We start from the raw sequence: 11,299 nt of genomic DNA on the forward strand, positions 1-11,299 counted from the left end.
GCCAAGGGGCGGCTCGCGTGTATGCGTGTCCCTCACGCCTCGGAACGGCAGGGCGCCGCCATCTTTGCCCTCCTCGCGAGTGCGCAGGCGCGCGGGCAAGCCGGCGGCGAGGGGGGCGTGGTCAAGCGGGGAGCCAGCTGACGAGCGGGGGCGGGGCAGCGCGCGCTGCTTGAAAAAGGAGGTTCCGGCCGCTGCGGAGCGTTCAGCGGGGAGAGGCGGCGCCGCGCGCCAGGTGAGTTGGCTGGTGGGGCGGAAGCATACGTGCTCTTCCTTCTTGGTGTGTTGTGGGGCTCGCATTTCCCCTGATCAGAGATAGTGAGAGTTGTAGTTCAGCGGCGCCTCGTACCAGCCAAGGGCGTAGCCAAGAGGGGGCAGTTGCCCTTTCTTCCTATCAATACAAATCAATACAAATATGAGATTCTGCCCGCCTCCCCACAACAAAATCCTGGTTGTGCCCATGGTACCAACTTTTCTCAAATTTGGGTCCCCAGATGTTGTTAGACTACAATTCCCATCATGCCCGACTGCTAGCATATTTTTTTTGGCCGTGTCCCACCTAAAGGTAAAGGTAAAGGGACCCCTGACCATCATCATCATTTTTAATTTGTATACCGCCTTTCTATCTTGCAATACTCAAGGCGGTTTACAAGCTGAAGAAACAAAAAATGTACATATTATAACAATCTAAAGCAATACAAAACAATTATAAACAATCTAAAGCAATACAAAAATGTGATAATAAAACATAACTTTAAAATAGGCAACCTCCATCAAAAAAGTAACATTCAACAATCATTAGAATAGTATAAAATAATAATGTCGACATATAAAAGTTAAATAGAAATACACTCAACAGTTACAATAATATCTAAACTATAATCAATTAAACAACGGCAAGCCACAGTACATAATACAATACACATTGAGAAGCAGAGGGTAGAGCAAGGCAGGTGGAAGGAGACCTTGCCTGATGGAGTCTCTCCCCTCACAGTTCTTCCTCCAGGGACAGCTTCCTTATGAGGAGACCCAGGGCCAGAGGGTGGGGCAAGGCAGGTCCAGTCGCGAACAACTCTGGGTTGCAGCGCTCATCTCACTTTATTGGCCGAGGGAGCCGGGGTACAGCTTCCGGGTCATGTGGCCAGCATGACTAAGCCGCTTCTGGCGAACCAGAGCAGCACACAGAAACGCCGTTTACCTTCCCGCTGGAGCAGTACCTATTTATCTACTTGCACTTGACGTGCTTTCGAATTGCTAGGTTGGCAGGAGCAGGGGCCGACCAACAGGAGCTCACCCCATCGCGGGGATTCGAACCGCCGACCTTTTGATCGGCGAGTCCTAGGCTCTGTGGTTTAACCCACAGCGCCACCCGCATCGTTAGACTACAGTTCCCATCATCCCAGACTGCTAACATGGGTGGTTCCCAACATTTTTTTTTGGGAATGTCCCACCTAAGCATCTCTAAAATCCTAATACCCCCCTCCCTTGTGACATATAATTCTTATTATTCAAAACAGGAGCTCCTGTTCACGTGGAGGAAGCCTAAAAGGCCATTCACTGTTAATAACTCATTCTCAAATTGCCACCCCCCCCAAATCAAATTGCCCCCTTGTAGGGCGTGTGCCCAATGTTGGGAACCACAGGCCTAGCCAGAGGGGAAGGGGGGACAGATCCAGTAAATAAATAAAAATATTTAACTAACTGACCAGTCACATTGCAGATAGCTCGGCTCTGCCCCCCCCAAGCAAAAACCCTGGCTATGTCCCTGACCGCTGGTTCTGCTAGTTAGGGATGTTGGGTAGTCCAACAACATCTGAGGACCTGAGCTTGAGAAAGGCTGCCTTATGCTGACCACCTTGGATGAGGAGAGATGGAGGCTCGCTATACAGTGGTGCCTCGCAAGACGAAAAGAATCCGTTCCGTGATTCTCTTCGTCTAGCGGTTTTTTCGTCTTGTGAAGCAAGCCCATTGACGGCTTAGCGGATTAGCGCTATTAGCGGCTTAGCGGCTTTTAGCGGCTTATCAGCTTAGCAGATCAGCTGATAAGCGGCTTAGTGGCTTAGAAAAAGGGGGGGAAAGCGGGAAAAAGTCAGAAAAACTCGCAAGACATTTTGTCTTGCGAAGCAAGCCCATAGGGAAATTTGTTTTGCGAAGCGCCTCCAAAACGGAAAACCCTTTCGTCCAGCGGGTTTTCCGTCTTGCGAGGCGTTCGTCTTGCGGGGCACCACTGTACTATTTCCCTCTATTTCTCTCTCTTCCTCTTTCTCTTGGCTTAGGATGTCTCGAAAGAGCCGCAGAGTTGTCAAATTGGCATCCAAGACTCCTCCCCAGATGAGGATCAAGGGGGACTCTTCGTGTGGTTCTCCTTCCTTGGATTACAACACGTTGAAAAGGACGGAATTGCAACAATGGTGTAAGAAGTTTGGCCTTCGTGCTACAGGGAAGGTGAGGGGACGCCGCCACAGTTCATACCGAACTTCCTGCCCTGTCCTCATCCCACTATTGGAAGTTAAGTGGGAAAAGAGACTGCACATTTCCAAATTTCTGTTTGGTTATATCCTCATTGTGAACAGTGATGAAGGAAATATTTTCTCAGTCCAGGAAGCCCTGTCTATTCACAAGCAGCAGCAGCCATTCTCTCAGCCTAAGGCAGAATACATTTTGTGGTAATATCTAGCTGCTAATAATTAAAGACATTTTGTGTTCCGACATGCTTTCCCAGCTGGATGCATGGGTTTTGGCTATATATCTCTATTACATTATTTTCTTAAATATTTCTGCTGCCTTTTAGTTGTTTTTATTGTGTCTTGCACAACACCTTCAGATGTGTGTGAGGAAGATGAGTAGTAAATTAATAATAACAGTGAGCAGCTACTCCAAAGGTTGCTTTCCTCTTACCTATTCCTTTTTTCCTTTGGTATTCTGTCTGTTAAATTATGAACCTGTGGTCAGGGTCTGTCTTATATTTTAGCTTATGTGCAGCACTTAGAAAATCACCTGTGCTTTGCAGCTGTTAATAATATATTTTAAAATAGTCCTTAACCTAAAGATCCCTGATAAATAGACTGGCATCATTTACCTGGTTGGGTTGGGAGCCGAATGCCCTGTCACAGCCCAACACTGACATACAGTATGCTCTTTTCCCAGCTCAGTGTCCTCAGTAGGTGCAACTAGCTGCCATATTTATTTTCCACAATGCCCTCCAATTTGTGGCATTGTGGGGAGCTGACTGCTCCCAGTGCTACCAAGTCTCTCTTGCCAGGCAAGCCTTCCACTGTGCCCAGGAATGTCTCAAACCTGGAACTGGCCCAGATCTAGGGTTAAATACATACTTATTTCCCTTTCTCCACCCGTCCCCAACCCCACCCCGCTGCCCAGAACGCAGAACTTGTGGAAAGGCTGAAAGCCTTTCACAGAGACCCTGAGCCAAGAGCAGAAGAAACAAGTAAGACTGACGTGACTCTCCACGATCCTGAGGTAAGTAGCTCCAGGTCAAAGATGGTGGGGCCTCAGATATCCATATGCTGCATAGATCAGCCACGGATGGAGTGGGGAAATGCAAGTCTATGTTAGAAATAAGATCCTGGTTTCTGGGTGGGATAAGAAAATTAGGGAAATGGAACATAAGAAGAACCCTGCTGGATCAAGCTAAAGGCCCATTTTGTCCAGCACTCTGTTGGCCAACCAGATGTCAACGGGAAACTCAAAAGCGAGATCTGAGTCCAACAGCACTCTCCCAAGCTGCAGTTCCAAACAACTGGTTTCCAGAGGCAAACTTCCTCTAACAGTGGTGGTAGAAGATGGGGTGAGGAACCTTCTTGGCTCTTAGGGCAAGATCTTTATCTGATTCCTCCTTACAGGCCAAATTTGACTGGTGGCTGAGACATTCCACCAGTCAAGCACCTGACGTCATTGTGACTTTATTTGTTTATTTTATTTGAGAAAGTATTTATAAACCACCCCCTTGCAAAACATCAGGTCAAGGCAGTGTGCAGCAACCTAAACCTTTAGGAGCAATGCAGAGAAGGATTACATGATTGACAGGTGGGTTATCCTGCTCGTCAAAATGCCTTCTGTGGGGTTTCCAAGGTGCATTGTAAGGAACCATAGGCTCCTCTGCGGAGTTAACCTCGGAACAAGTGCCATTGCAGGCCTCGGCTTGGCAAGCCAAAGGCCAGCAAAGTTTTGGCCGCATGTGCAGAATTGAACTTGCCCATCAACTGTCGTACATCAGCTGACTGACAGATGGGTGTGGCTTGGGGGAAATGGCCTTGCAAGCCAAATTGAACCCCTGGCGGGCCAGGATTAGCCCGTAGGCCGACGATTCCCTACCTCTGAGGTGGAACAAAGCTGAAGGGAGTAGAAAGGAACTGATAAAGTAGGGTTACCAAACATCCCTGGTTCCCGGGGACAGTCCCCGGATTTGCAAATCTGTCCCCAGGAAACGTGGCAGTGGCAGCCTCAGCAGCCCAGAGCCAGCCTAGTAGCACAGTTGGCTCTGGCTGGCTTCAAGAGCTCCTTGCTGCCATGGCACCCGCCATTTTTCCTCGCCAGAAGTTCCCATATGATGTGTTGCGCACAAGATATGGAGGTTTCCCGGAGGCAAACTGGCCGGCGCCACGGCAGCAAGCAGCTCCTGAAGCCAGCCAGAGCCAACTGCACTACCAGGCTGGCTCCAGGCTGCTGACTGCCGCCGCTGCTGCCACTGCTGAAGGGGAACTGGGGACGTCCAGCAGTACGGATCTCCTGCCCCCTTTGTTTTGACTGATCGGGGGAGACTCGGGAGTTGTGGGTGGGCGGCCGTTGCCCAGTATTTTAAAAACTCTGTGCATATATGTTTCACAGGGTGTGAAAGAAGGGCTTTGCACCTTTATACAATATGCATGTGTGCTTGTTTTGGATCTTTTGCCTCACCATCCCCACTACTGAATCCCTGTTGCTACTCAGCTTCAAAAAAAAAGAAAAAAAAAAGTGTCCCCGGATTCATTGAAAAAAATCTGGTAACCATATGATAAAGTGTCCAAAATAGTGCAAAGAAAAAGGGGAAATTTCCTACTTTAGTCATGGGGGAGTCATGGTTTTAGGGGATGAGGGAAAGCATAAAGTTGAGAGTGAAGGGGTGAAGCTGAACTGTCACTAACGCTAACACCCCCCCCCCTTCCAGACCCCTCTGACAGTCCCTCCTCTGGACCTGGCCAAGGATGTAAAAACTGAGCCCTCTGCAGAGAAAGCAGGTGATTAGTTTTATTTTAAGGAAGGGGCTCTACTTAAGTCTTGAAAATAAAAACAGACTGGTGGGAGGAATCTGAGGAGTTTGAAGAATATCAGTGAAAGCAGACCTGCCGAGATGGGCAAGATTAAGCCGGCCCTACTTTTCCTTTTTTTTAGATGTTATCCATGGTTGGTGTGTGGTTCACGGCATGGTGCTATACCACCCTGTGTCCAGCTGGGCTCCTCTGTTGCTCTGCGGAGGTTCTGTGTGCGTCCAGGATGGGGAGAACATTGTCCCCTTTCACCTGACCCCGCTCACGAGCCCTGTCCCTGATGGCTTCTCTGACAACTACATCTGTGAGAGCTGTGTGCTCAGGTAATAATAATCATAAATTTTATTTATACCCCGCCCTCCCCAGCCAGAGCCAGGCTCAAGGTGGCTAACATCAGTAAAATTACCATAAAAACATAATAGAAAAAAACCCCAATTTAAAATACAGGTTAAAACGCACCTCGTTTTAAAAGTAGCCCATCGATCAAAAGCATAAGGGGAGGGAAACATAAGGGTCAGACTGAGTCCAAACCAAAGGCTAGGTGGAACAGCTCTGTCTTGCAGGCACTGCGGAAAGATGTCAAGTCCCGCAGGGCCCTAGTCTCTTGTGACAGAGTGTTCCACCAAGTCGGGGCCAATACTGAAAAGGCCCTGGACCAATCTAACCACCTTGCAACTTGGGGCCTCCAAAGTGTTGTCATTTGTGGACCTTAAGGTCCTCCGCATAGCAGGAGAGGCGGTCCTGTAGGTACGAGGGTCCTAGGCCACAAAGGGCTTTAAAGGTCAAAACCAGCACCTTAAACCTGACCCTGTACTCCACCGGGAGCCAGTGCAGTTGGTAAAACACTGGATGAATGTGAGCCCGCAGCAAGGACCCTTTAAGGAGTGTGGTATCGCTGGCTCCTCTCCTTCTTGTGGATCCCCTTCCCCATTCCACCTTTAACCTGTTCCTGTTTCACCATCACAGGAACAGGGAGAAGCCAAAGAGATGTCCCACATGCCTGCAAATACAAATGAAAAGAAACCGGGCTACTTTGTCCCAGGGCCAGACCCTTCTTCGGGGGAGTATGTCTCAGTCATCATTCCTTGCAGGGGGAGACATCTCTAAAGACAGAAGGAGGTGAATAAAGAATCCACAGAGCTGCCTTTTCCAGACTATATGCATGTAGGGGAAATATGATGGAGCTTGACTCTTTCAGTAAAGCGATCAAGTGCCTCTGGTTTTGGTTTTGGGGGATGGATGGATGGATGGATGGATAGATGGATGGGACAGTGGGCGATGCATGAACTATGTGAAGTTTCAGAAAGGCTGGTACTTGAGAACTGTGTGTTGTCCAGGAGAAGCTTGGATTTTCACACACGTCCTGCAGATAAAATGAATAGTGATCAGAAAACACCTTAGTATACCTGAAGGAGCGTCTCCACCTCCATTGTTCAGCCCGGACACTGATGTCCAGCTCCGAGGGCCTTCTGGCGGCTCCCTCTCTGTGAGAAGTGAGATTACAGGGAACCAGGCAGAGGGCCTTCTCGACAGTGGCGCCTGCCCTATGGAACATCCTCGCGTCAGATGCTAAGGAACTAAACAACTGTCTGACTTTTAGAGGACATCTGAAGGCAGCCCTGTTTAGGGAAGTTTTTTTATGTTTGTTTTTTTGTGTGTGTGTGTGTGTTTTTAATATCCTGTTGGAAGCCGCCCAGAGTGGCTGGGGAGGCCCATAAATATAAATAAATAATGAATTATAATTATTATTAAATTATTATTAGTGGCTCCTCTTTCTTTCACAAGACAGTTGAGACCTTGTGTGCAGAATGGCAAGTCGGTCTCTTCTCCACACACACCCTTTTTTTTTGCTTGGAAATGGTTGTAGTAGTAGAGGGGAGTTAGCTTAGGATAGATCAGTGAGGTTACACCCTGCCACTTACCTAGTGCTTAACATCTCTCTTCCACCCTCCCCTGGCTCTGCAGGACCTTTGAGATAAAAAAGCTGTACCAGCCCCAAGAGGACCAGGCTTATGCCCAGCGGGTGAGTCCCCGGCAGCAGTGCTGGCATCCGTCAGACAAATGCAGTTGTGCAGCAGCAGGATGAGAGGCCAAGGTGCGGGAAAGGTGGTAAAAAGGTGATCTATGCTAAGGGTGGTTAGGAAAAGACCCACCACACAGGCTTTGGGGGAAGATAAAAGGGGGAAGAGGAAGACAGTGTCCATGGACTTGAGTTCCTGGGAGGAAAATCAAGAGACAAATACGCATCATCAACAACAAAGATGTGCCTGGGTCTACCACTCTAAGCAAAAGATTTATACACACAAAATAATTTGCCAGCCTTGATCAACAACAACAGAAGACCTCTGTGTTAAAATGCAATCTACAGAAATTTTAACTTGCAACCATAAGGTGCTAAATTATTTTATGGTTGCATTTGCCGATCGTTTTGTATTTTGTATTTTTGCTCCCCTAGTTTGTTCTCTGTATTTTGTATTCAGTATTTTTGTTCCCGTATTTGGTTCCCTGTATTTTGTATTTTGTATTTTTGTTCCCGTTCACAACTAGAGGTACCACTGTATTTATTTCCCCCAATCTGAACTATAAAATGGTGATTTTCTTGAGCCAGAATGAGAGTATTATTTGTTCCATTTGTGAATGGCAACCTTTTGCCCATTTCCCTTTTCTTTTCATTTAGGTGGATGGGATCCTTTCCCAGATGGCCAGTGGAGAGCTTGGCATGGACCGAGTGTTGCGTCCCCTCCATCCTTTGGTTGTTCATTCCCCAGCTCCTTTTGAGAGATGAGGAGTACCTAGAAAGTTGGAACTGGCAGCAACGGACTAGGGAGATCCAAGGAGCTCTATGATAGTAACCAGATAAATGTTTTTATCTAGTCCACAGTGTGTCCTGTTAACCTTTTTTCATGTGTTGTAATAAACGTAATAGAAAATAAATACTGGACCATATTCTGAACAGAAAAGACTGTTTAGCCTGTTGATTTCCCTCCCCATTTCCTGGCTGACAGTTCTGCGTCAAGGCCTAGCATCCTTTTTTGAAGGAAGTACAGTGGTACCTTGGTTTTTGAACGTCTCCATCAACAAACGTTTCGTTTTTGAACGCCATAAACCCGGAAGTAAATGCTTCTGTTTTTGAACACGCCTCAGAAGTCTTAACAGCTTCCGCTGAGTGTATATGTTATTTTTCTCAATTTTCTCTATTAAATTGGCAGGCTGCCCTTTGTGCCTCGGTTTTCGAACGTTTCGGAACTTAAACAGTCTTCTGGAACAGATTACGTTCAAAACCCAAGGTACCACTGTATTCCCAAAGGCTAGGTAACAGTTGATCTCTAAGACTTCCAGAACACCTTATTTTGTTTCACCTGTTGTTTGATCTAGGCAACTTTCTGCCAGTCCCATTGCAGCAGCTGGATCCTTTGCAGACATGCAGGCGCTGTCTACTACAGGTTTCAAAAGCAATCTTCTTTCTTTTTTACAGTTGTGAAAGCCTGCAACTTCCTGTTTGTTACCGAACATTTTAACAATGGGATTCTGCTTATATCTATTAGTTCAATGTGGCCTTCACTGTTTATGATAGTAACTTAGGAAGCTGCCTTATTGACCATCAAACTTGATGGTCCATCATCCATGGACAACATAAATCCAGAGTATGAGGGGAAGAGGGCTTTTGTATCACATGCTACCTGCTGTAGGTGTTTTAGACTGAAGACAATGGGTACTAAATATTTAAGATGCCTGAAGTTTTGAGTAGTATCTCCATTGCTCACAGGGTAAGCTCTTTGTGGCTATCCAAAGCCAAGTGAATTATACATACTTTTAAAAAGCACTGGTTTTATTTAATTTCCATACTAATAAAAAACTTTTCTCACTTATTAATATGAGGCCAGGACTATGTGCTTTTTTGCCTTTTAGCCCTGCAAAAGTTGCATCACAAGTTAACTTCGAAAGGAATGGATGTCAACTGGTACAGGGAGATGAAAATGGATCTTCTTAGTTCCCAAAAAATAGTTTGGGTTTTCCTGCACCCCCCACCCCGCCCGCTATAGGAAGTTTCCTTTTTTTCAAAATTGTGAGAATGGTCTAATAATAGGAGCTAAGATTTTTGCACCAAAAGCTTATCAGCTTCATAGCAGATGGCTCCAGGCTACCTCTTCCCTATTCTTCACAACTGCTTCATCCAAAAGGCCTACTGAACAGGTAAGCTGACAATAGAATGTGCCTTGTACTTGCACATCTTCTGTAGCTTCTGATGAAAGCTTGTGGATAGAATGCCAAGATTCTGGATTATGAAGTGGCATAGATCTGGAGACAAATGTGGAAGTTGGATAGTGCTGTGGGTGTCAGTCAGACATTGGCTACCCTGGAGGGCATGGCATAAGACAAAGTGGCTGTCTAAAGGCCCCAAAGGCTAATTTTTGCAATGTGGACTCCTCCCACACCACTCCTAAAATGTCACACGGTCTAGGTCACCCTGTACACCTATTGTGGTGGTACTATTCTAATTTCAGACAAAGGATGAGATTCCTATAGGAAAGAATTTCAGTTTTCTCCCCTGTGGGCCCTGGTCTAATACTACAGATGAGTTCAGGAAGAGTATTTCAGTGGATCCAACACTCTTAAAAGGGTAATGAGAGAAGGGCTTTAGTTTCTCTGTCCTATAAAGATCAGACTTTGAAATGACATTGTTGGAGAGTAAAGGAAAAACTGGTTTCTAAAATGTAGAAATTATTAGAATGGGAAACAAAAGATGATTTGGTTAAGATTATACTGTGGGCATAGCATTGATATGTTTGCATGATTGAAGTTATGGAAGGTGGATATGAAATTTACTGCCTGTTATACTTTGAAAGGAAACTATATGAAAATGACGCATAGGTGGTCTTTTACACCATATCAATTAGCCCAAATGTCTTAAGACTGTATCAAATATGTGTTGGAAATGAAAACAGTTGGAAGGGTTACTTTTTTCATATGTGCTGGTCCTGTAAAAAGGCCAAGGGCTTCTGGGAAATGATATATAATAGGGTTGCCATAGTTCAGGAAGTGAAAATTTGGACACAACAGTTGTTGACCCCTATTTTTTTGCCAAATGCTGTCGTACCTTGGTTTTCGAACAGCTTAGTTCTTGAACGTTTTGGCTCCCAAATGCCACAAGCCCGGAAGTAAACGTTCCAGTTTGCGAACTATTTTTGGAAGCTGAACGTCCGGTGGGGCTCCCGCGGCTTCGGATTGGGTGCAGGAGCTTCCTGCAGCCAATCAGAAGCCACGCTTTGGTTTTTGAACGTTTTGGAAGTCAAACAGACTCCTTTCGACTTCCAAGGTATGATTGTATTCCAAAAACATTTCGACATTTTGCCCTCTCTTAAACACTCCCTCCTCCTGATATGTCCTTTTTCCTCCCACCCCACACCTGATCTGAGCTCTCTTTCTGTCATGGCCTGCCCCAACCTCTTTTTAACACCCCTTCCTCCCGATCCACTGCTCTTCTGCCTGCACAATCTTTGCATCGCAGCCTCACTGTGGCTGACGGAAGTGCGGCCTCTTCATCTGGATGTGCTGCACCCACTTCTGTGAATACCATGGTGGTAGAGGTCCACCACAATGGCAGTGGAGTCTATGGTGGAGGCTGCCTGCCCAGGGCAGTTGAGTGGTGGGTATATGAGAATGTCTATGCTGCGCATGAGCATTTAATTTGCACAATGGGTTGCCATACGCCCGGATTTTCCCAGACATTTTATACGGCTGCCAAAATTTCCACCCGGATGCAACTTTCGGCAACCAAATTTTGGCAATGTTCAGGATTTTCCGGACATATGGCAGCCCTGATATATAATAAATTTAAATTGGTGATTCTCAAAACACCCATAGCCTTTTGAATTAAAGAACCTTTTAATGAGGGTGAAAGAGGAGAGTGCAAAATATGGTCTGAAGCTCAACATCAAAAAACCGAAGATCATGGCCACTGGGCCCATCACCTCCTGGCAAATAGAAGGGGAAGAAACGGAGACAGTGAGAGATTTTACTTTCTTGGGCTCCATGAT

General features: G+C 46.3%; 1 protein-coding gene across 1 annotated transcript; it reads left to right on the top strand.

Annotated features, from left to right (window-relative positions):
* The first annotated feature begins 237 nt into the window (after window positions 1–237).
* LOC307199501 (uncharacterized protein) lies at window positions 238–8,195 on the top strand. Its single transcript, XM_079947434.1, has 8 exons — window positions 238–277; window positions 2,274–2,442; window positions 3,376–3,474; window positions 5,162–5,231; window positions 5,386–5,584; window positions 6,228–6,380; window positions 7,227–7,284; window positions 7,939–8,195. The coding sequence occupies exons 2-8, from the start codon at window positions 2,275–2,277 to the stop codon at window positions 8,044–8,046; spliced, it is 855 nt and encodes a 284-aa protein (XP_079803560.1). The 5' UTR covers window positions 238–277; window position 2,274; the 3' UTR covers window positions 8,047–8,195.
* Window positions 8,196–11,299: the final 3,104 nt, after the last annotated feature.

The sequence above is a fragment of the Podarcis cretensis genome, assembly GCF_951804945.1.
Source record: "Podarcis cretensis genome assembly, chromosome: 12".
In the NCBI taxonomy this organism is placed as follows: domain Eukaryota; kingdom Metazoa; phylum Chordata; class Lepidosauria; order Squamata; family Lacertidae; genus Podarcis; species Podarcis cretensis.

What these genes read in the sequence shown, in the direction of transcription:
- LOC307199501 (XM_079947434.1), top strand. Translation starts at nt 2,275, where the DNA reads ATGTCTCGAAAGAGCCGCAGAGTTGTCAAATTGGCATCCAAGACTCCT. An exon ending in GCCCTCTGCAGAGAAAGCAG is followed by an intron (nt 5,232 to 5,385) that starts GTGATTAGTTTT and finishes CCTTTTTTTTAG; the next exon opens with ATGTTATCCATGGTTGGTGT. An exon ending in ACCAGGCTTATGCCCAGCGG is followed by an intron (nt 7,285 to 7,938) that starts GTGAGTCCCCGG and finishes CTTTTCATTTAG; the next exon opens with GTGGATGGGATCCTTTCCCA.